General features: G+C 45.3%; 1 protein-coding gene across 2 annotated transcripts in view; it reads right to left on the bottom strand.

The window, feature by feature from the left end:
• Pdpk1 (3-phosphoinositide dependent protein kinase 1) overlaps nucleotides 1-24,433 on the bottom strand; it is a 70,596-nt gene that overhangs the window by 12,602 nt on the left and 33,561 nt on the right. For both annotated transcript variants that reach the window (XM_046443132.2, XM_058579166.1), the window contains exons 5-11: nucleotides 18,643-18,787; nucleotides 17,925-18,022; nucleotides 13,720-13,795; nucleotides 9,008-9,076; nucleotides 8,654-8,750; nucleotides 7,535-7,708; nucleotides 3,746-3,963 (exon numbers count right to left, since the gene is read on the bottom strand). In XM_046443132.2, coding sequence (XP_046299088.1) covers nucleotides 3,746-3,963; nucleotides 7,535-7,708; nucleotides 8,654-8,750; nucleotides 9,008-9,076; nucleotides 13,720-13,795; nucleotides 17,925-18,022; nucleotides 18,643-18,787 — 877 coding nt within the window. The remainder of the gene's footprint in view (nucleotides 1-3,745; nucleotides 3,964-7,534; nucleotides 7,709-8,653; nucleotides 8,751-9,007; nucleotides 9,077-13,719; nucleotides 13,796-17,924; nucleotides 18,023-18,642; nucleotides 18,788-24,433) is intronic.

The following is a 24,433-nucleotide window of genomic DNA, read 5'->3' as shown; positions in this document are numbered from 1 at the left end:
TCAAAACAACAGAACATCTTTGGTGAGAAGCTGGGTGGTACCAGCTTCTCAACAAGTCCTGTCCTGTGTGCACATTCATTCACAACTTGCCTTACAGGAGAAAGCAGGGATATGAATTCCCTCCTCTATGGTGCATTTCCACTGTCTTGTGGACAGTGGCAGTGTTGGCTTCCATGTAGGAAGCACAGTTGCAGCCAGGAGCCTCTGTCTCCCAGAGACTGTGTGGCCTCTGTATCCTCAGCCCAACTTTTCTGTGTGCTTCAAAGGCTTTTTAATTTCTAGTCTGGAACACTGTAAAAGTGCTTAGCTATTAAAGATCTCAGCACATACACATTTAAAATGTTCCTTTTAAGTAGAAAACATTCCCTTTAAAAAATTCTCTATCTTTAAAACTCTGAACTGTTGGTCTCAAAAAGATGTTGCAGGGCTAGGGAGATAGCCAGTGATAGGGCATTGCCCAGTATGTACAAGGTCCCCAGTTCAATCCCCATCACCCTCCCCCCAAAAAAGTTGTAATTAATTTATATATTTATTAATTTATATTCAGAACTATAATATTGTGCAAAGTTCTGTTCAGACAGAAAAAAAGCAAAGCATTAAGATCTATAAAGTCAAAGGAAAGACAGCTTTTATCCCATTTTTGTTTTGTATTTATAATTTTGCCTAGTTTCACTGGTGTAGATTCCTCCTGCCACATATAAAGCTCTCTGGCATTTCAGTTTCTTTTGTTTGAAGAAGTTGCAATTGAATCCAGGGTCTTATTCCTGCTAAGCAAGTGCTCTATAACTGAGGTACATCCCCAGCCCTTTCTCCTTCTTTTTTAATAACTGATAATCAATTTATTAAAATAATTGATTTAGACATCTGCAATGGTGATGACAACTTGGCTCCTGGCTTGAAGTTGACAGAAGGAACTTGCTTAACATTCTGGGAAGGGCTGGAAAGTCAGTGTGTTGCTGTGGATTCTCTTCTGGAAACCACTCTGTGTCTAAGAACCTTCACCATAAGGCACTCTCTAGATGATCTCAGGGTCTTAGTAGGTTTCCGAATGGCTCCTTTCACTTTGGTTTTTTTTTTTTTTAAAGAGAGAGAGAGAGAGAGAGAGAATTTTTTTTTAATATTTATTTTTTAGTTTTTGGCGGACACAAGATCCTTGTTTGTATGTGGTGCTGAGGATTGAGCCACATCCCCAGCCCTGCTCCTTTCATTTTGAAGGATCCTTTTCCTTTGACCTCTCAAGTCAGCATGCACCTTCTCCAGGGACTTCCTGCTGCAGATGGTGAAGGTAACCCTAACACAATGGAGTACCACCTCTGGTTCTATGAGGTCCTTCCCCCATGGCTGCCAGGTATGGTGGCACATGCCTGCAGTGGGAGGCTGAGACAGGAGGAGCCAAAGTTTGAGGACGGCTGGGGCAACTTAATGAGACCAAAATAAAATTAAGCTAGGCTTCTTTTCAGCATCTTTAGACTTGAGCAATGCTGCAGCAGTTGAGAAGGCAGGCTTCTCCTCTGTTAAGCCAATGGCTCGTACTCACATATGAAAAATACACATTTTACTTCTGGAGAAAAACATTAATATCTGAAATAGGTTTTAGTACAATTTACAAAATCTCTTGATAAATTTGTTAATAATAGTACAAAACAAGTCAATGAAGTATACTTACTTCTTCTTGTGCTTCCATGTAGGCTCAAGGAAAACATCAGGATTTCAAAGTGATTTATTGAATGATATAAAATTACAAAGATTATAGCAGGTATAACTGAAGATTGCTAGTAAGGGTTCAGTGGAAATATTGAGAACCTATTAATCTCCAAAAATACACGTATTTAAACCATAAACCTACTAACTTCAGAAAATTCTAGAAATAACAATACACATTCCATTAATTGTCAAAATAATGTCCACCCTACAGCATGGAGCCACTAAAAAAAACTCTACTGCACACTACCAGAGAATAAGAATGAATAATTTTAATAGCATCATACACCCAAGTCCCGGCCTTGAGCTTAGGGACTCCCCAATCTCACTGTTCACAAGAACAAGATGCTTGAAGGATTGACCACTGTCAAATGCGAGATCCTCCAAGCTCTCTGTAGTCATCACCTTTCACAATGAGCCTGAAATCTGGAGGAAAAGGAAAGAGAACCCTAAACCCAAAGGACACATGCAGGAGGATGCAAGCTCCCCTGTCCAGCCTGCCACTGAATCACCTAGGGTGACCCTGCCCCTGGGCAGAGATACAGACCTTTGAGGGGTCATCAGAGGAGCCAAGATGCACACACACCTGGAGAGGAGCCAGTGAAGAGCAGGTTGGCTGGAGGCCCAACATGCAAGAGCCCAGTAGGCCACCACACAGCCCAGCACACACACTTGTTCAGAGCTATGTCCAGCACTGCTCAAGCTGTTTTCACCAAACATTCTTTGCTCCTATCCCTAGCAATACCACTTAAGGAAAAAGTGAGTTAAAGGACAAACTTAGACTCCCTAGAATTGTAGGTTATTTCTGGGGAGTCAACATTTATACTCTTTTTCCAGAGATAATTTCTGATGGTACAATATCCCATTCTTAGCTACGTTCAGCTTTTCCCTCTGCATCTCATTGGGGAAGCTTCTGAGGGCTCATCTCCTCTCTCCTCACAAGTCCCCAGTCCCATGCATCCTCTCTCCTTCTTTGCCAAAGCTTCAACTCTCCCCTTCCTATCTTCTATTTTCACCCCACCTCAACATGCCTTCCCAAGAGATGCCACCACCTTGGGTGTGTCTGCCTACATGAAAGGTAAAAGCATAAAAACACTTGAGGCTGGGGTTATAGCTCAGTTGGTAGAGTACTTGCCTTGCATGCACAAGACCATGGGTTTGATCCCCAGCACCAAAAAAAAAAAAAAAAAGCATAAAAACACTTGAAGAAAATGCAGGTAAAAATACTGAGGCCCTTTTCAAGAGACTAAGTTAGAAAACAATAAAAACATGGACAGGATGGACTTTGTGAGAATTTGCAACTTCTATACAAAACAACAGCATGGATAGACAAAAGAGATAAACTGTAGAAAAATGTTGGCTAAGTATACAACAGAGAATATCTTTCATTATGGCTCTTAAAAGTCAATTTTAAAAAGATGCAAAATATACAAGAAAAAGCAGAGGATACAAAGCACCTCAAAAAAATTTAAAAAAAAAAGAAAAGAAAGAAAGAAAAAGAAAAAACACAATGGCCAATGAACATGGAAAACGTCTGCTTCAATACAAATAAAAATCAGGACCTTAGAAACACCCCAATGTCTCCCTATGGGCAGCATCTATTTTAGTCATAGGGACTCCACACCTACACCTGGGCCATCCAAATGCCTGGCAGAGCAAGGGAACTGTCTCCAGCCTTGCCCACTAGAACCAGGGCTCTGAGGGTCCCAACCCACTTAATAACTGACCCTGCAGCATGCTTCAGGCACGGGGAGGTGGTACCAGGCAAGATCTCCCTCCAGCCCTGCCAGCCACTCTCTGGGCTCATTGCATTTCTAGTGTTGGTTATACCTGTATTTCTTTTTTTAGAGGTAGAGGGGAAACGAGGATTTAATGGGGTGCTTTACCCCCTTTAAATTTTGAAGCAGGGTCTCACTAAGTTGCTTAGGGTCTTGATAAGTTGCTGAGGCTGCCTTGAACTTGCAATCCTCCTGCCTCAGCCTCCCAAGTCTCTAGGATTATAGGTATGCGCCACTGTGCTCAGCCACTATACTATACTTCTTACCAAGGATTTCCACCAGCTTGCTTCTCCAATAATAACCTCTTCTCATCTTCAGAAAACTGTAAGTCCAGTTCAAAAGAATTAGTGTCCAAATCGTGGATGTACTGCTCTATGTTGCTGCCTGACCTGTGGGGCAGGCCCGCATCTGCCGTAGACAGGGAGTGGGAGGAGGAAGATGAGGACACCTGCATGCAGCCAAACTGGCTCAGGAGATTGTCGTACTGTGGGGAAGAACAAAAGAGAAAGATGCCTTAATTTTCCTCTAGGGTCAAAGACAAAGACACACACACACACACACAGCCCACCTCTATGACCCTCTCATATCTGGTGAGCTTACACACACCACAAAGGCAGGTAGTCCATTGATCCCTTCTGGAAAGCATGTAGAGATCCAATTCTCCTTCACTGGCCATTTGGCCATCTAGCCAAGGCAGGACCAAACCTTCCAGGATTTCTCTTCCAATAGGAGCAAGGGACAGAGAGAGAGGCTGTGTATGCCTCAGCCTTTTATTACCAGGGAGATCGAGACCTGGGACCCTCATCCAGCCCAGCAAAAGAGCAGCAGCAGCCTAAGGCCTCTTGGACCCACAAGAGAAAGAGACCAGAGGCTGCACCCTCTGGGCAAAGAACTTAATACCCAGGCATACTCCTCTTTTGGCCCAGTGTTCTTGAGTCAGTACTACATATTTTGATTTGACTCACCATGTCTTCAATTAAAAAAAAAAAAAAAAAACTATTCTTTTTATCTCAGTGAAGAGTAATTAACTTGGTATAAACAAAGTTATCTGTTATTCTAAGAAACATATAAACCAGTATTGACAGAAAACAGCTATTCACAAATGATCCACATGGGCAGAGCTGTGCATCAGCTTACTTCTGAAGCCACCCCAGCTTTAGGCCCCACACCTGACTCCTGCCTTCTACCCCACAGAGGATACCTCCTGCCCTCTGCAGGCCCTACACCCAGCCTCCTCACATGCTACCCAGTGGACTTTCCTGAAAGCACCTGCTCACACAGCCCTGCAGCAGTCACAGCCTCTCCTTGCTGTCTCCAGAATTGATGTAGTCTGGTACAGTCTCGGTTTCTTAAGAACTCCCTAACTCAAGGATGCCTATGCATGAAGTTTACAGAGGTAACCACAAATCCCCCATCTGGGGGGCATAAGAGCCTTTGGAGCCAGCAAAGTGGCTACTACCATTTTCTCCATTTCTGACAGAGAAACCAAGGCTCAAAAACTGGCCCTAGGATGCTGCTGGCAAAAACTGAATTTAGTACCAATGTAGCACTGACTCTCCTGTGTCTCAGAGATGCCATGACCACAACACACTGGGCCATTCTTGCTTTGGAGCTCCCACACATTATCCCATGGCCAGTTCCAGAAGCACTATGCTAGTCTCCACGCCTCCTCTCAGTAGCCCAGCTTAGGGCCAGGGCCAGGGCCAAGGTGAGTCCCAGGCAGGACACATGGGAAAGGGGATTCCTGGGTGGGAGTAAGGTGCTGCCAATGGGCACCATGGAACATCCAACTCTGCTGACCCTTGTGGATCCTTCTTCGCAAGAGCCCAGCCTTGGCTAGGTTCACTCCAATGTTACAGAGACCAGCAAAAAATGTCACCATCAGCAAGCTGCAGGGAATCAGTATGCCTGCCGTCCTTGTACCGACTCCAGAGTGGACACTGAACTCTTAGGTGAAGGAGTTCTATCCACAGGGAGAGAGCATCTCCAGAGTGGACTTCCCTATGCCAACACTCCCTCTGCTAAGCCTTTTCCTAGGCTCACTAGTTGTCCAAAGGTGAGCTTTGGCATGGGGAGCTCTCGCCCAGGTGCTTCCCAAGGTCTTAGTGGGACAGCTAAGCAGTGGTCACCTAAAAAAAGAGGCTTATGACGCTCAGAGCTAGAGTTTATAGTGGCAGCCAAAGCTTGTGATCAAAAATTCAGTATCTACAGCATCACATATACAGATCTGCAGAGATACTCAGGGTGTGAAGTGCACTCATGCATGATGCTCATCACACCCTGCGTGAAGAGAAGCTCCTGGGTATTGAGACTAGAGACACAAGAGCCTATATGATTCCTTCAGAGTGTGGCTGGTCCCTGGGAATAACAGGAAAAGGGCACAGAGCCCATGGGCTGAAAATTGCCTACCAGTCCCAAGTGAGACTTCTAAAGGTATGACAGGCTCAGCTGGGAAAGCTCCTCCTGACCCTGACCCTAGGGGGCAGCATCTGGCCAGCATGTAGGGAAGCAGGCAAGAGACTCTGAACTCCTGGGGCTGAGGTTTCTGGAGCTTATAGAATGGAGGCTATGGATGGCTGTGAGAAGCAGATACATAGATGCTCTTGAGTCTTGCTAAAGTCTGGGTACAAAGGGTATTTTAGGACAAAAGGATGGATGTGCTTTACAGGAAGGGGACATAGGGAACCCTTGATGTGTTGTCAGGCAAGGTGGCACACAACCTGTAATCCCAGTGACTTGGAAGGCAGAGGCAGGAGGATCACAAGTTCGAGGCCAGTCTCAGCAACTTAGTGGGATCCTCAGCAAGTTAGGGAGACCCTATCTCGAAAATTAAAAGAACTGGGTAGATGTAGCTCAGTGGTATAGCACTCTTGAACTGAACACGTGATCTCTATGAGATGAAACCAGTAGTGACTGTAATTTAGCTTTGGAAGACTTTTAGATATGAGCTAGAACTCCTCAGTCAACTGAAGCAGAACCCTATGAACTTATTCTAACTGGTTAGAATAAGCCATGATGATAGAATCAAACCAGAAAAATGAACTGTCAATCATAATAAACTTTTATAATACTAATTTTTATTTATTTATTTATTTATTTTTGTGTGGTAGTACTAGAGATTGAACCCAGGGGTGTTTTACCACTGAGCTACATCCCCCAGTCCTTTTTATTTTTTGAGATGGAGTCTCTCTAAGTTCCTCAGACTAGCCTTGAACTTGTGGTCCTCCTGCCTCAGCCTCCTGAGTAGCTGGGATTACAGACATGTGCCACCACACCTAGGAGATAGTGAATTTTTAAATCAAACTTAAATGTTGAGGGGTAACAATGGAAGATGATAAGAGGAGCTTGGATAAAAAAGACTGAAGGCTGGAGGTGGGCATACCATAGCTCCTTATACCTTTCTGCCCTTTTTTGCATCTTTCCCATTTTCCAGGATAAAAAGTTTTAAGAATAAGTGTACTTAAGATCCTCTGTGTGTGGTTAAGCCTTGGGAGACAAGGAGCTTCAAAACCAGTGACAGAGATGTTCATAGAGCCAGGTGATGTACCCTCATAACTGGCTCCAGTTCCTGCTGAGCATCAAGCTGCAGTGACCAGAGTCCACCCTCCATGTACATTCCTGCGAGTTCAAAGAGCAGCACTCTAAGCTTTTTTTGGAAAGATAAGCAATATTCCTGAACATCTTAGACACAATTATAATGGCACTACAATAATGAGCCACCAGGAGACCCAGTGCCAGGAGCTCAGGGATGCCTCCAGGGCACTGCTTCCCAACCCAGGACTGGGTTCCAGACTCACTCCTGAGGGAAAACTCCCCAGACTTTTCACAGCTGAAGATATGAGAGAAAGGAATTAGCCCACCCAGGCCTCATGGCAGCGAAGCATTTTACCACCGATAGGTTTACAATACTGGCTCATACTTCAGCCACTAATCACACAAATCAGTGTCCTGTAGCATGTGGGCACGGACCCTGAGTGCACAGAGGAGCCATGTTCACATAGCATGACAAGCACAACTCTTCTCTGCCCAGACTATCCCAACAGGGGTCAGCTTACATTGCCATAGCAGTCCTCGTCGTCCTCTGACATGGCTGGCAAGTAAGCTGTGAGCTTCGGAGGTGTCTGCTGGTGCAGATTCTCCCATGTGATGGACTCAAAGAATGGATGAGCTTTGAGAGGTTCATACCCTTCCATCTCTTCACAGCCTAATCGCTTTGTGGCATCTAAAACCTTAAATGACAGTCAAGACAAGTTACTGCCTGAGTCAAAATGTAATTTTTGACCAATTTTTTTTTTTTTTGGAGCAATTCTTTCTGATTCTCAGTCACTCCTAGAAAGAGCAGAGGCAACACGGTCCACCTCAAGGCCTGCCCACTCCTTCTGTGGGGCTGTAGGGGTGGTTGAGGCCTCTCTGGGTTCCTGCCTCACTTGAGGGGCTCTGCCCAAAGACTCCCACAGGTGAAAATGAATCTCCATTTCAAAACACAGTGGCAGCAGCAAAGTACCTTTTTCAAGTTTGCAGTTAAAAGTCTTAAAATAAGAAAAAAAAATGACCCAATTGGCTCTAATAACAGAGCAATCAGCCTGGATAACAAGTGGGGACACTAGGGAGGGGATGTGCCCCCAGGACCTCAAGGGGTACTAGGAAAGGAGACAGAGCAGACAGCAAAGAAGAGCTGACCCTGCTCCCCTAAAATCAAGAGAGGGAGGAAGCTCAGAGTCCAAAGCAACCAGGGCCAGGTCACTTTCAGTTTCTGGAATATAAATTGATTTACCTTTCCTAATTAAATCTGTATCTCTGTTTCATCACCTGGGTTTATCTTTAAAATCTTCATGTAGTTTAAAGTTGACATCAGCAGATGACACTTAAGTAGGATTTACAACCATCTGCCACCATAATAACTCTAGTTGCTCTAAGAGCAGTAACTTAAAATGCTATGTGATATTGAGCACATTCAAAATGATAACAGTAATTAACCTGTCTTATTAAAGTCAGGAATCAGACATTTGGAAGTTGAAGGGGGCTTATAATGAGATGAGATAAAGACACAATTCTATTTAGAATCCATCAACCCTGGATGTATCTTTCCAATGACACAGGATTACAGGGTCAGAGGATACAATGGGTGGTAGTGTAATGGGATCCCCCATCAAGAGAACATTCAGAATACTTACCAAGAGTTTTTCTACAAGGTCTCTTGCCTTAGGGAAGAATTTTTCTGGGAAGTCATATTCCAACTTAATGATCTTCTGAAATATAAGATATTCATTTCTGTGGGCGGGGGGGAAAAAGCAGTCATTTGGACAGGACTTTTGTTCACACCTCCAGTGCTGAATGACCTTTCCTAGAATGATTCAGGGTTGCCCTTATCTCAAAAGACTACCCACAAGCCACCAAGCCCTGTGCACTTATAAGTCATGGTGGAAATTCCTTCCCAGCTGGGTATGGCCCCTGTTACTGCACCCCTTCCACTCTGTCAGGCAATTGGGTGTACTGTGATGGGTTCAGAAGCCTGGGAGTCTCCTTACCCGGCTCGGAATGGTGGGAGTCCTGCCACAAGCTGGTATATTATGCATCCAAGAGCCCAAAGATCTGAACTTTAAGGTAGGGAGAAGACAAAGAAAAATGGCATTGGTATAATTTAAATGATGAGCACAGTTCACTTTCCACTTCTTCCATGCCACACCAGTTTCGGCCACCAGGTACTCCTGTCTCTTGGGACCAGGTATGTGTGAGATACGAACTGCCCTTCTGGGGAGCTTCCCCAGGGCCATGGGCCCAAAGGCTAGCAAGTGCCACCAGCTGGGTTCAGCTGCCCTTGAAGCTTTGCCACCTCCACCAGGGGTTCACAACTTCTCCATCCACCCTAAGAGACAGCAGAGTTCACTGCCAATGTCACACCATGCCAGGCTACTGCAATCAGGCTGCAGCAGTAAGAGAGTGAAGATGGATGGTCACATGGCTTCCAGGGATGACACCAGGAACAGTCTGACAGAAGCAAACTCCTTTCAGTGCTGAGGAGCAGGCTGAAGGAGCTGGCCTCACCACTGCAGGTGGTACACTTGAGACTAACCCATTTGAGCTCACATCAGAACAGGTGTGAATGTCGCATGCCACAGAGTCAAGAGGCTCATCCACAGGATACTCATAAAGGAGGCTCTGCCCTTCCTTTCTCGTACTCTGCTGTAAAAAGCCCTGCCCTTCCTTTATAAACATTTGGATTACCCATTTTCAAGGGAAAACAGCACAGTTCTAAATGTCTCTAAATTGTTTCCAGAATGTCCCCAGCTGTCAAAGATCTTAAGACTGCTGTTCATCTGCCCTCACAGCATTCCAAGTCTGTCTGGCTCTCCCACCCACTCTCAGTGTACTGTGATGACTTTACAGTATTTATTCCAAGTCCTGCCTTCCATTCCCAGCTCCCCGCAAGACTGGGTATGCACAGGGCTCACAGGCTGCTGACAGTGGCCTGGCATTCTGAAAGATGACATCATAGGACATGGGTGAAAACCACTGCTCTAGACAGTAGGCCAGCCAGAGTGACCAAGCCTGGGTGAAGGCTCTGTTCTCACCCCAGCATCACCAGCACAGCAGGCCAGGACACTTAGGTTGGTTTTAAAAATAAGAAATGTGAGTCATAACAGGGTAAAGAGCATTTAAAATATTAATTTACATTGAACTCAGTAACTAGTTTACATTTGGTTTTCTTTAGTGTTTAGTTAAAATAGAGAGTGACGTAAGAAAAACCAGGGAGTCAAGCACATGCCCTTCAGTGTGCAAATAGAGGGGCAGGGCAGTCAAACCTGTAGCCTCTCTGAATCCTCTCTGGATTGTGGGAATTCATACAAAAATGGCTCTGGGGCAGCTTCTTCCTCCTCTGTGAATTATCTCAATGTTTTGCTTTTTGTTCTGTTTTCTTTTTGTTTTTTTCCTCTTTCTTTACCTATTTCAATGTTTTATCATGAGCTTGTATTTTAGAAATTTATATGTCTTTTTAATACAATAATAGAAGGGAACCAGTAGAAGTGGTGCATGCCTGTAATCCTAGCTGCACAGGAGGCTGAAGCAAGAGGATGGCAAGTTCAAGGCCAGCCTGGGCAACTTATCAAGACCGTATTTGAAAATTTTAAAAAATTTTAAAAGGGCTGTGGATGTAGCTTAGTGACAGAGCACCCCAGAGTTCGATCCCCAGCACCCCTCCATACAAAATAATAAAAGGGGGGGACCCAGTATAATGGTTGTGGAAAGCGTTATATACCAAGAAGTCCTTAAATGTTCACTGTGGCTTTGTCTTTCCCACCAGATGAATGACAGGGCACCCCCCTGAGTCAGAGCCCTGGTACCTTCCTCATACCCAGAGGGGGCCCAGCAGCACATAGCAGACACACCAGCACCACCTCAAGCATCCAGCAGCAAAGGGACAGTTTGATGAACTATGATAAACTCATGCAACAGAAAATTACACAACTAGTAAAGAGGCTGGCAGATAATCTTAATGACATGGGAACTGTTCATCACAGAATCATGAGGATCAGGATTTATACTGGCCATGCAATGACTCCATTTGTATCAAACTACATAAACACATTTAATGCAGACACGAAAAATATACCAAGTTATTATCTGCAAGTGGGCTTGCAGACTTCTTCTTCTTCTTTTTTTTTCTTTTTGCAATACTGTGGCTTGAACCCAGGGCCTCCCACATTCAAGGCAAGTGCTCTAACACTGAGCTACTAACCCTAACCCTAACCCTAACCTTTCTTCTTTGAGACAGGATCTCACTAATTTGTCTTAATTGGTCTCAAACTTACAATCTCCCTACCTCAGCTTCTTGAGTAGCTGGGATGATAGGAAAGTGCCAACACACTCATCTGGAGAATCATTTTCTGAGAATTTTTAACAATTAGTAGGACCTTCCCCCTTTATTGGTATTGGCAATTGAACCCAGGGTGCTCTACCATTGAGCTACATCCCCAGTGCTTTCTACTTTTTATTGCAAGACAGGGTCTCACTAAATTACTGAGACTGGCCTCAAACTTGCAATATTCTTGCTTCAGCCTCCTGAGTTTCTGGGATTATAGGCATGCACCATCGCACATGGCTAGGAATCTCCTTTCAAATATGAAAAGAATTCTCAATTATTTTTAACCCATTTGTCCCACTGTCCCAGATGTTAACACCTATAAAAACAAACACAGGCCGGGCATGGTGATGCACACCTATAATCCCAGTGGCTGAGAGGCTGAGGCAGGAGGATCCCAAGTTCAAGGCCAACCTCAGCAATATAGCAAGAGGGTCAGCACCTTACAAGACCTGGTTTCAAAATAAAAGAATGAAGGGCTGGGATTGTAGCTCAGTGGTAGAGCACTTGCCTAGCATGTGTGAGGCACTGGGTTCAATTCTTAGGACTGCATATAAATAAATAAAATAAAAGTCTGTCAACCACTAAAAAATATTTAAAAATAAATTTAAAAATAAAAAGGATTGGGGGATGTAGCTTTGTAATAAAGTGCCCCTGGATTCAATGCCTAATACCAAAAAAAATAAAAATTAAAAAAATAACACCCAAAACTTAAATATAGTACGTAACATAAATTTATATAACAGTATAATTATATAACACAACAATGATAGTAATATTAATGGACATCAGCTCATATGAATGTAATAATATATACACTCTAGATTATAATTTCCAACCAATCTATTTTAATACAACTGTCAATTTCATTGAAATACACAGAGAATTGAGATTTAACAGGTAAAGGAATATCCCAAGATTTAGAAAGTTAAAAGCAAAAGAAATACACAGTGATGTCTCCCTTAAAACCCTGTTCCATGCCCCAGTCATTTCTTGTCTGTCCCCACACAGAGAACATGAGCTACACACACAAACATGCATGTATGTCCCTGCTTCACGCAGAGTGGTCTAGGTGCTTGCACCCATCAGTGCTGACAAGCTTGTCACCCAGAGCAGAACTGATAGCAAGGAAAGCCAATTCTCAGACAATGATATAACACACTTGGAAGTCAGGAGGCCACACCTACCACCTCACACTGTGCACCCTGGCTGATGCATCCTCTGCACTATAAGAGGCTGAGCAGCATCCCTGGCCTTCACCTATTGCAGGTCAAAAGCACTCTACACCCCTGTTTTGACAACCCAAACTGTCTTCAGACAGGGCCAAATGTCCCCAGGGGCAGAATCACTCCCACTGGGCAGCTCTGTCTGGCCCTTGTTCAGAATTCAAAATCTCATGACTGAATGAGAAAAACCAAAATAGAGAAGCCCATTACAACTGAGATGCTCAAGTTTAATTTTTCAGAGCACCTTCCATGCAGCCATTATGTGTGTGCCATGGCACTACCCTTGAGTTTTCAAAGCTTCCAAGCTTAGAAACCGAGGGGCTTAATCAGAATCACTCATTCATTCTCACAGGGGCAGCCCCTTGTTACCTGTCAGAGTAGGACACTGACTGTCCGCAGGAGACTGTGTGACAATGGACCCAGTAGCTGAGCCAAATCAGACACTAAAGCAGAGCTTGACTGGTCCAGGGAGGGGAGAGCCCAGCTACATCTTCATTCCACAGATCTGTTGCCTAGAACTGCTCTCCAAACCTGAGCACAGAATCTAGTGCTACCTCTCTCAGTCTTCCAAGACAGCACTTCAACTCTTCCCTATTCCAGGCCATCAGCTGCTGATCAACTGCTCTGCAGACTGATCCTCCTGCCCTCTTACAAACAGAACCCATTCCTGGACCAGCAAAAGCTCTTCTAGTATTCATGACTGAGAGCACCACCAAGGCCCAGCTGCATCCTGCAAAAACCCTCACTGCTGTGACCACTGTGCCTGTACCAGGACTGGTTGTACCTAGCTGCAAACCTCCACTTCCCATGGTTCCTGGGCCTCTGCCCACCTCTGCAGACTCTGTGACACTAAACAGTGCACAGCTGCCACAGCCTTATAGCACAGCAACAGTACTTTGCCACTGAGCAGTTTCCTAAAGGAACAAGAGCAAATAACTAACCAAAGATCAACAACTAACCCTGAAATATGAAATATAATGATAAAGGAGCATACATGTGTATCAAAGAAAAGCAAAATGTTATGATTTTTTTCAAAGTAAGCTTGACTATATAAAGGCCACCAAAGTTCCTCTTTCAAATATTAATTTCTCATGAAGAAACCTAGTAGCTACCATAGAGAGAAGAGAAACATGATTAGATAAAAGCAGATTACCTCTTACAAGCCGACTTCTCTGTGAGCAGCTCTGGAGAAACATACTGCGCTGTTCCTACAAATGAGTTGGCCCTGGCTGAGGAGAGAGAAAGAAAAGGTTATACCTGGAGCTGTAATCCCCTGCCCACCAACAACTACACAGCTGGTGCATTCCCCAAGATATCATAGTACAAACACAGCAGAGAGGAGCTTGCTGTCAGCTCAGTGAGGGTCACCTGGAGCAAACTGAGCTCTCTCAGGAGCCAGACTCTTTAAGCCCCACCCAAAAATGCCTGCTGGACCCCAGAACACTGTGCAATCCTCCCTGGCAACTCCCACCTGATATGATATATGACTGTAAAAAGCATTCATGACGCACACTCATCATCCCGTCACTGCAGCAGGGCAGCATGAGAACAGGGGCCCTGTCTGTTGTGTTCACTGTTGGACGTGCAGCACCTAAACATACACGGATGCACAGTAGCCACAACAAACGGCTGTAGGCCAGAGACCACCCTCTTCTCAGTCACCAACAGCTCGGGCATACAGGGGCTCCAAGGCCAGTAAGACTGAAAGCCTCCATTCCAGAAACTCTCCACATTTGGCTACCTTCAGTTCTAGATTACTTGAGGTTCATCCATAGGTCACAGGATTGGTACGCAGGCCCTCTGGACCCATTCATCATCAGAGACCCCAGGGTTTTAGGACCATGGGGACTCATCAGTCATAGTACAGACAGACAAAGCAGCACCACAGCTGGGGCCCAGCTGCCTGTACACAAGGAACTGGCAGGTCTGGTTCACTCACTGAAGTTGCTACCACCTGTCCTGCTTGCAAACCAGTTCTAAGCCATCCCTCCCACCCTATGCGGCCAGGCTGAGGAAGGCCCACAGCTTCTCTGTAGGAACCCAGCTTAGTTCGTCCTTCAGTCATATAAATGGTCCTTTCAGTAAATGGTTTTCTGAAGACTTCTTGGCTGCATTTGTGTCCTGCCAGGACCCTGAAAGATACTATTCAAGGACACCAAGGAGGCCCAAGAGGAAAGAAAACCAAACCAAGAGTCAAAAACAAAAGAGTCCACTCAACCATGTAGTGAACCCAAGAAATGTAAATTAAAACACAATAGTTTTTTTTAATATTTATTTTTTAGTTGTAGTTGGACACAATACCTTTGTTTTATTTATTTTTTTATGTGGTGCTGAGGATCGAACCCAGGGCCTTGCACTGCTAGGTGAGCACTCTACTGCTGAGCCACAACCACAGCCCCAAATTAAAACACAATAGTTTAGACCAAAAGGAAGTCTAGTAGCGTACAGGAAGGAGAATGGGAGAGAAGAGGGAGGACAGGAGGGAAAAGGTGGGGGGGGGATCATGAACTGAAACTGAATTTCGTGCTGTATGAGTTTGTCAGGATAAACCCAACTACTATAAAGCTCTAAAAAAAAAGTGTCGGGCACAGTGGTGCACACCTGGAATCCCAGCAGCTCTGGAGGCTGAGGCAGCTGGATCACAAGTTCAAAAGCCAGCCTTAGCAAAACCGAGGCACAAAGCAACTCAGTGAGACCCTATCTCTAAAAAAAATACAAAAAATAGGGCTGGTGATGTGACTCAGTGGTTAAGTGCCCCTGAGTTCAGTACCTCCCTCCCAAAACAAACAAACAAACAAAAAGCAAAACAAAACAAAACAAAAACACCACAATAGCATATCAAGTTGGCAAACAGGAAAAAAAAAAAAAGAATGAAATGCATGGCATTAACAAGGATCTGAGGGAACATGCAGGACTGTTGGTGGGACTCCAATGGTACAACTTACAAGGGGCCATTTTTCAGTAAGCATCAATCCATAAAGGAACAGGCCCATACTGAAAGACCAAAGCAAACTCTATCAAGACAGATAGAGCTATGCTGGGTGGGAGGATAGGCATACTTTGGTAATGCTGGGAAATCCATTTGAAGGCAACCATTTCTGTCCCTAGGCAGGCAGTCCTGCCCACGCTAGAATAATAACAAGACCAAGGCAGTCATGTGAGGTCCACAGCATAGCATAAAGACAAATGGCAGCTGGCCAGGGGATCTGAAGGATGGCCAACCACAGGTGGGGATGTGGGGCCACTGCAGTGATTAAAACCTCCCTATCCATCCCCTCTAGCTTCCCTGCCCACAATCGCTGACCCCCCTCTCCTTCCTATTTGCTGAATGCAGCCTTTGCACCTGGCTGAATACCAGAAAGACCTTAATAGGTCAGAACTTGGGTTTCCAGAAACAAACTCCCAGTCTGAACTTCCAAGACACGCAAACTCTTCCAAGGCTTTTGTAAAGAGGGCAAAGTCCAGGAACCGATGAGCTGCTTACTCCAAGTGGATTAAGCTGTCTTCACCAGGATGTATCTAAAGGATCCTCAGGTAAGGGCAAAACCAGAATCCCTCATCAATCCCACATGCCCTTTTCAATTGCCCTGCTCCACTGCCCATCATCTGCCCTCACAAACACAGGGCATAGCCTCCGTCTAGGAGGAGAGTGCAAGATGCCCACAGCTAGGGAACCTGGGTGACCCTGCTCCCACCAACACCTTATTCTAGAAGATTTCAAGATGTTTTGGGGGGCACTGGGGATGTGGCTCAAGTGGTAGCGCGCTTGCCTGGCATGCGTGCAGCCCGGGTTCGATCCTCAGCACCACATACAAACAAAGATGTTGTGTCCGCCGAAAACTAAAAAATAAATATTAAAAAAATTCTCTCTTTCTCTCTCTCTCTTAAAAAAAAAAAAAAAAGATGTTTTAGGGGAACTAACTATGCATGAAAGTAAAAAGAAGCCAGTATAGGAATAAATTCTGATTGTGAACTACTCCAAAGAGAAGTTACTAAAATGAATCAGATATTTGTCCCTTTTCCTCTAAGAAAGAAACAACCCTGCCACCTCCTCTGCATATACAAGCAACTGTCCTGGGTTATACAACACCATAAGGACTTCTAGCAGAAAACCTTTCTAGAAGAAAAGGTTTATTTCACTAATTCACAAATGCACTTAAATTTTTATATATTTTTAAGTGGCTGTAGGGCACAAGCCCTGGCTAAACTATCAGATTCTGAAGAAAATCTACAAAAAGGAAGATGCACAGAGCACAGCCCAGGTACGGCTCCCATAGCTGATGGGGGGCCAAAGATGTCCCAGTCCTGCTGCCCAAGATATACCATGGACTCGTATCATGCAGGAAGAGTCAGCACAGGCAGGACAAGGAGCTGACAGATCCTTGCACAAAAACCTGGCAGACATTTGGTTCAATTTTGTAGTGGACAATGTGTTTGATTTTTTGTTTTGTTTTGTTTTTTGGTACTGAACCCAGGGACACTTAACCACTGAGCCATATCCCTAGCCCCTTTTTATATTAGGGAGGTCTCGTTGAGATGCTTAGGGCCTTGCTAAATTGCTGAGGCTGGCTTTGAATTTGTAATTCTCTTGAGCTGCTGGGATTATAGATATGCGCCACTGCGCCCAGCTAGACAATGCTTGTAGCTATGAGGTTAAATCAAGTACATGAAAACAGAATTACCAGCCAGTAATATGATTACTATTAACAAGTCCAACAGATCCAGGTTTAGGAGCTTTCAGAAGCACCAGGGGAATAGACTATCATCTAAGACACTGGAGTCAATACAGCACCCAGAAAGACACAGACTCTAGCACGGGAAGCCTGCGCTGCATGGGGGAACAGGCTGGCTCCTCCTAGTAGCACCCTGCAGACAGAACTGGTCAGGAAGCTGGGTATAATCCGCTCTAGCTCCCATGAACTAGCTGGCTGCTGGTGGAGAGGCCAGAACCATCACCATCCCCCTATTCAACAAGAGTAGCAGCACTGGAGATGCTTATGTTGGAGTCTTACTTCCACCAGCACACTGGTGCTCCAAGCCTGTGGTCAGCACATTCATCCCCCAGCACTTTCCTCCAATGTCTTTCTCTCACAGGGAGCCCAAGCACAGAAGGAGAGGCCAGGCAGCTCTGCAAAAACTCATGGGAGGATGGGCCACAGGACACTCACAAGAACAGAGCCTCCTTCCCTACACCTTCTAGACTGGACATGCTGCCTGGTGCCCTACAGTGGGACCCCAAGAAAGGCACCATGAGTCTCTGCAGTAATGCTAAAGACCACACAATGCTACACATTTCTCAGAAGTTGCTTTCAGTTTTAAGCACAGAGCTAAGCTCTGCTGGAAACCAAACTCACACACCTTGTTTGCTCTCTGGGGTTAAAACTTTTGCTGTTCCAAAATCTGTGATCTGGATGTGCATGTCTTCATTTAACAAAATGTTTTCTGGTTTAAGGTCCCTGTAAAAGTAGATATTTATGTTTGAGATGAAATACAACAGCAGCATTATTACATACTTTATCTTTTGATGACAACAACGCAGTGATGATGTGATGAATACTTACCATCTTTACGGATTAAAGCAAAAATACAAGCCCCTAAGTCCACACCAAATAAATATCAACTGCATACAATAAGGTCATTGTAATTATATCACTTCATAATACCATCTATCATTTTAATAAATGTTTTACTACAGTATAATCTATCATTTTTAACTCAGAAAGAGCTTATGGATACTTCCAATTTGGAAAAAGAGATCAGAAATAAGTATACACAAAAGCTACAACTGATAAAATAAAAGCACTAGTCAAGATGGTACAAGTTACTGCCTAGGCAGGAAGACACCTGGCGACTGTGATCTGGTGACTGAAGGAAGACACTCAACATGCATATTCCTCTGACTTCAACCTTTTCTCACCTGGCACCTATATCCCACCCACCACAACATAAACCCACGCTGATCTTAGAGGCCTGGGATGGTCTGGGCATCAGCAGTAGCTTGTAGGCCAAATGGCTGCTGGCCCAATCATTACACTGACCATCCCACACATATCACCCTAGGTGGCCATCAGGTTACCTGTGAATGATGCCCTTGCCGTGCAAATACTCTAGAGCAGACACAATCTCAGCTGTGTAAAATCGGGTACAAGTCTCATCAAATGAACCGATTTTGCGGATATATTTAAGCAGTTCTCCATTTTTGGCATAACTAAGGCCAAAATCTGAATATTGTACAGTTAAGGAAGATTGGTAGAAAATTTGTTGTTTTAAAACTAACCTTAACAGCCCAGTAGGAACATGTTTTATTAAATGCAAACTGAAGCTACCTGTGACCCAAGACAGTCACCCTTTTTTGAGTCAGATCCAGGCCAGCTCCAAGACCAGGCACCAGCCTTGGGGCTTCTAAGAACACAATGACACAGTTCCTGGAAAAACAGACAACACGACTCATCCCAGACTGCCCTTCTGGACATGGTCCCCAGAAGTGTCTGTAGACATATGAAAGGGAACCACTACAGATGGCTGTCATGCCTACAGACCCTGGCCAGGGCACCAGTGCATGTGTGGCTTCAGGTGAAAACAGAACAGCTCTGGAAGACAGGTCCTGACCAAGAACCCTGCTTAAACGCACAGAGCTCCAAGTGTCATGCCAATTGTCCTGCATGTGGTTCTACTTCCATGCACAAGTGACATGCATTGTAAAAGAAGAGCCATTGGGATTACAGGCATGTACCACCATGACCAGCACTGTATAAATTTCTCAATTCATTTGATTTATTTGTGAGGCACCCACTGGGGAGACACAAGGGACAGTCAGCCTACTCTCAGCACCCCGCACCAAGACATGTTCCATCTGAATTCTCCTTCTGAGGGAAAGGAAGGCTGACAAGAACAGCTCCCATATAACTGTTTCCCCTGGAAGCACTGGACATTTGTGCCTCATACTAGAAATCTCTAGGTGCTTCACCTCCATGGCAGTCCAGAACAGAGAGACCCAATGTTTACTACCTTAAGCAGTGGCTACTGGAGACCCAATGTTTACTACTGTAAGGGTGGCTTGTGTTCATGGTGCCAGGACAGCCTTCTTGGTCTGGTTTCTGTCTGCCAAGGCATGGTCAACTCCTATCAATGAAGGAGGGAAAACACCACAACCAATGCCACCCCTGTCAGGCCCATCTCTGATCACTCACACCTCCCCAATGGGACAAGTTTTCACAAAACCTAAAACAAAAAGCAAGTATACCTCATTATACTGTAGAATGCAGAGGGTCTCCACCAGGGCCCCCTCACCTCACCCTGCCTGCCCCCAACAAGGGAGGCTGGGGCCATGGAACTGCTAGTTCTGACTCCACCTGGGCTGCCCATAAGACTACTAGTTAGGAGCCCAGGTGTGAGACAGCCTCAGTCATATCCTGAGGAAGCAATTTCTTGCCTCTTCCAGCTTCATAGCTTTGACTTTTATCCAACCTCTCACTGGTTCCTGTTTTCTGCATAAAGGACATGTCTCTGCTAAGCATGGGGGGAGAGGTGATCAGCAGGTCTGAACACAGCAGGTGCCCAGGATTACTACTCAGGCTGCTAGTTCTCCATAGTCACATGCCTTCCTCATCCCAAGGTGCTCTATCAGAATCCTAAGCACATTCTCCACCCTCTAGGCCAGGGCAGTTAGGGGTAGGCAGAGGTGGCAGATCTCTCTCAAACATACCCAGTAAGCCCAACACCTGCGATTTGCAGAGCAGGAACCTGGATTAGAGATCAAGCAACTGACTCAAGATCACAAAGCAAAAGGAGAGGGACCAAAGTTCAGCCCTGAGCCCAGAGGCAGTGTTCTTGACTCCTCTCTGCAAGTGGGGCATCACAAGGGCAAACAGGTGTTAATCAGCCTTCACAGGAACTGGAGGAAGATAAGACTCCTCCAGCCTTCAACTATGCATGAAGAGGAAGGCCCCTCACTGCTCAGACTTGAGTCAAGGCAGAAATGCTCTGGGGGTGGAGGGCTTTCTGCTTGGCCAGGCGATTATGCTTGCTCTCCTGGTGGCCTACACTGCATCTGGTAAAGAACCACAGCAGGCCCTGAATGGACCCACTTGCCTGTTTCCAAGCTGTAGCAAGGCGTCCACAGGCTCTGTCTACCCTCATACTGTCCTGAGGATAGGTGGACTCACTCTGAAGTCACTGCAGGTAGTGACAAGAAAATGCACTTAATCAACCACTCCCCTCTCCCACTGGAGATTACAGTTAAAGAGAGATGGTGTCACATCTAGGCACTTATTCATGGAGACAAAGTTTCATTTTCTTTTCAACACAATGTATACCAGGGATGCTGAGTGAAGCAGAAGTCCCTGAGTCTTATCCTTGTGGGAGGTGAGTGAGACCTCATGACCTTCTGGGGTTTTGGAATTTGTCTTTATTTTTGTGGTCCTGGGTCTAAATGAATTTATCTTAATCATCAAGAATAATATGTGCAGGGCTGGAATTGTGGCTCAGTGGTAGATCACTTGCCTTGCAAGTGTGAGGCACTGGGTTCATAAAAACAAATAAAAGCATTGAGTCCATATACAACTAAAAAAAAATTAAAAAAAAAAAGAATACTATGTGCATAAGCTCATGCCCATAATCCCAGCAGCTCAGGAGACTGAGGCAAGAGAATTGTAAGTTTAAGGCCAGCCTTAGAAACTTAGCAGGCCCTAAACAGCTTAGTGAGAGCCTGTCTCAAAAAATAAAAAGGAATGGGGATGTGGCTCAATGGTAAAGTGACCTGGAGTCCTCTCCACCTGCACTGTTCTAGCCAGACACATCTGAAAACCAGATAGCAAAAGCATTCTCATTTGGATTCAGAGCTGGTCCCATCAGCCATGACACTAGGAGGAGATGAAGTCAAGTGATTATTGTTCTGTTCAAGCTGTCTATGGTTTGGATATGGTTTTGATGTCCCTCAAGGGTACCTGTAATTGAGACTTGGTTGCTAGAGTAGCAATCCTGGAAGGTAGTGAAAATGGAGCTGTGTTAGGGACTCAGGTCACTGAACGTGAAGCAATTCCTGGGAAGTTCTCAAGAGAGGGTTTTCATAAAGGAGCAAACCCTGCTACATCCACTGTCTCTACTTTCTGACTTGAGATTTGCTCCTTTCTCTGTACCTACTCTGCCATTCACCATCCACCACATGGCTACAGCATGCACTAGGACTTTCTCCAAACAAGCTAAACAAACTGCTTCTCTTCAAAAAGCTGGCCCCCTCAGGCATTTCGTGGTGGTAATGCAAAGCTGACAGAACAAAGACTCCCAGCCAATAGGACACATCGTCCAGCAGGCTTGCAGGAAGCCAAGGCCTTGGACCTCTGGTTATCTGGTAGCTAGAAACCCTCAAAGAGGCGTGAATTCACACTGGGTCCCAGGGGACACGAGGGAGGGACCAAGGCAGCCTCAGAGGTGATAAAGATAGAGACATGAACAACGTGATGAGGCGGCTAATGAATGTCACATAAGCAGCAGAGGTGGGGACCATAAATGATACTGGGAGACAGCAGGCTCTACCCTACATGCCACTATTCAATCAGAGCTAAAACCACCACCAAAAAAGGCCTCTCCAGGCCACAGGTCTGCCACTACCAGACCACTAAAGTGATACTAAGGGAAAACCACCAGGAAGAGCCCACTTGAGTATTTTATCTCCACTTGCCTCACCGCTCAGTCTTGAACACTGCCCTAAGAAGCGTCCACCCAATAGCCAATAACTTGTATAAATGCAAATCCTGGTCAGGCCCAGGCCCATGTATTTGACTGCTGGGCAGCAGCTGGCTGAGCAACTATCACCCTACTGGAACAAATCTGATCCTGTAGCCTCCAGGTCTCCAGGCTCCTTATTAACTGGCAACAACTTATCACAGTCTCCTCCTTCTTTGGGTGCCAGCTAGCCCACTCTGGATCTGCACATCATCCTGGGTGAGCCTCCAGAGCTCTGATGACAGCCACCCAATAGCCCACTCAGTCCTTGAAGAGCAAGCACCAGCATATGTGTCATATGCCAACACAGTATCTGACCCCAGCCTCGTCTCTCCTGGCTAAGTAACAGCACTATATACTCTGAGGGCAAATACCAGAAATCACCTGACTCCACTTTCTCCTGCCCAGCCCCCAACTGCCTCTAGCTCCCATTCCTCAGTATGGACTATGAGGGGGCAGAGTTGGGGCAAACCCTGTGTTCCCCAGCACAAATAGGACAAAATCCAAAATTGGTGCCAGGTCATCATGGTTCACAGAACTGACCCACTTCCACCCACAGACTGCCTATTCCTCAGATTCACATTCTCTCCTGCCCTTGCAAGTCCACTGAACTTAGAGAGGCCCACATTTCCAGATACCTGCACATTGCGGCCTTTCTACTTTCTGTAGCTCATCCTGCTACCTGGACATCTGTGACAGTGTGATACTCTGCATCTCTCCAACTCCTTCTCTGAAAGGGAGACCACCAGGACAGAGCCTTTTCCTTGTTTACCAGCACATCCCCATCTCCCTAAGCACAACAAACACTTCTAAAAGAACAAGCAAATTCAGGCAGCAGTAGAAGGAGCCAAAGATGGTATTAAAAGTGGGAACAGGGCCAAAGCATGGTGGCACACACCTATAATCCCAGGAAGCCTCCTTAGGGAGGCTAAGGAAGGAAGATCACAAGTCCAACCCAGACAACTTAGTGAGACCCTGCCTCAAAACAAAATTTTAAAGGGGCTGGCTCTGAGCTCCCCTCTATTCAGTTCCCAGTATGACAAAAAATAATTTTTTTTAAAAAATGGAGCAGGAGGGCTGGAGTTGTGGCTCAAATGGTAGAGTACTCACCTAGCACACAGGAGGCACTGGGTTTGATCCTTAGCACTGCATAAAAATAAAATAAAGATATTGTATCCACCTAAAAAACTAAAAAATAAATATTAAAAAAAAGTGGAGCAGGGGTTTAGGAGTGTGGCTTAATGTAGAGCATGTCTTTTTTTATATATTTATTTTTTAGTTGTAGTTGGACACAATACCTTTATTTGTTTTTATGTAGTGCTGAGGGGATCAAACCCAGGGCCTCATGTTTGCTAGGTGAGCGCACTACCACTAAGCTACAACGCCAGCCCTAGAGCATGTCTTAATATGCACGAGGCTCTGGATAGGATCTCTAGCACTACACCAAAAAATAAAGTAGGAACAGAATACAGCAAAGTTTTAACAGAAGAATTGGTGTTCATGGTACAGAAAGAGATGGAATAGAGAGAAACCAGGTACCTCACCCAGGTAAAATAGGGAGGCCAAGCCCTCAGAGGCTTGGACCAGCTTTGAGGGTGCCAAGGAGAGGGGTGGGGCCCACTAAAAAGAGAAGAGCACCTTTTGGGAGCAAGGAAAACCCACCTGCCTGGCTCACAAGTGTAGCCTGCCCCCAAGATCCATAGACCTGCCTCCCTGATTCCTAAACGAAAGTTTGAAAAGAGTAAAGAAAGGGCTCCCAAAGTTCAGGGAATTAAGGACAAGAGAAAATGGACAAAATGAAGACCTACTGGAGAAGTAGGACTATCCTAGAGAGCAAAGGCACTAAAGAAAGCTGAGGGACTGAAAGCCCAAGGGAGAACTATACTCAGGACATGAGGAAGATGATTCAAGATCCTGTGGGTCACTCCCTGCACTTCTCAAATACCCAGAAAAGATGTCCTTTCCAAACAAATTCCATAGCCCAGGAGTCAAGGAGGCAGGCAGACACCAACAGACACTCCAGGAGCCCAAGGATATTCAAGATCACTCCTCCTCTCTTGTCCTCTGCTTTATTTGAGCACGGGATTTGATATCTAACAGATACTGCACAGATGCTTGTTAGAAGGGAGTACCTTTGCATTGAT

Source organism: Marmota monax, unplaced genomic scaffold (assembly GCF_021218885.2).
Source record: "Marmota monax isolate L192 unplaced genomic scaffold, Marmota_monax_Labrador192_F-V1.1 WCK01_AAM20220418_F8-fsc00035, whole genome shotgun sequence".
In the NCBI taxonomy this organism is placed as follows: domain Eukaryota; kingdom Metazoa; phylum Chordata; class Mammalia; order Rodentia; family Sciuridae; genus Marmota; species Marmota monax.
Note: the sequence above shows the minus strand (reverse complement) of the source record. Positions and strands in the feature narration are given on the sequence as shown.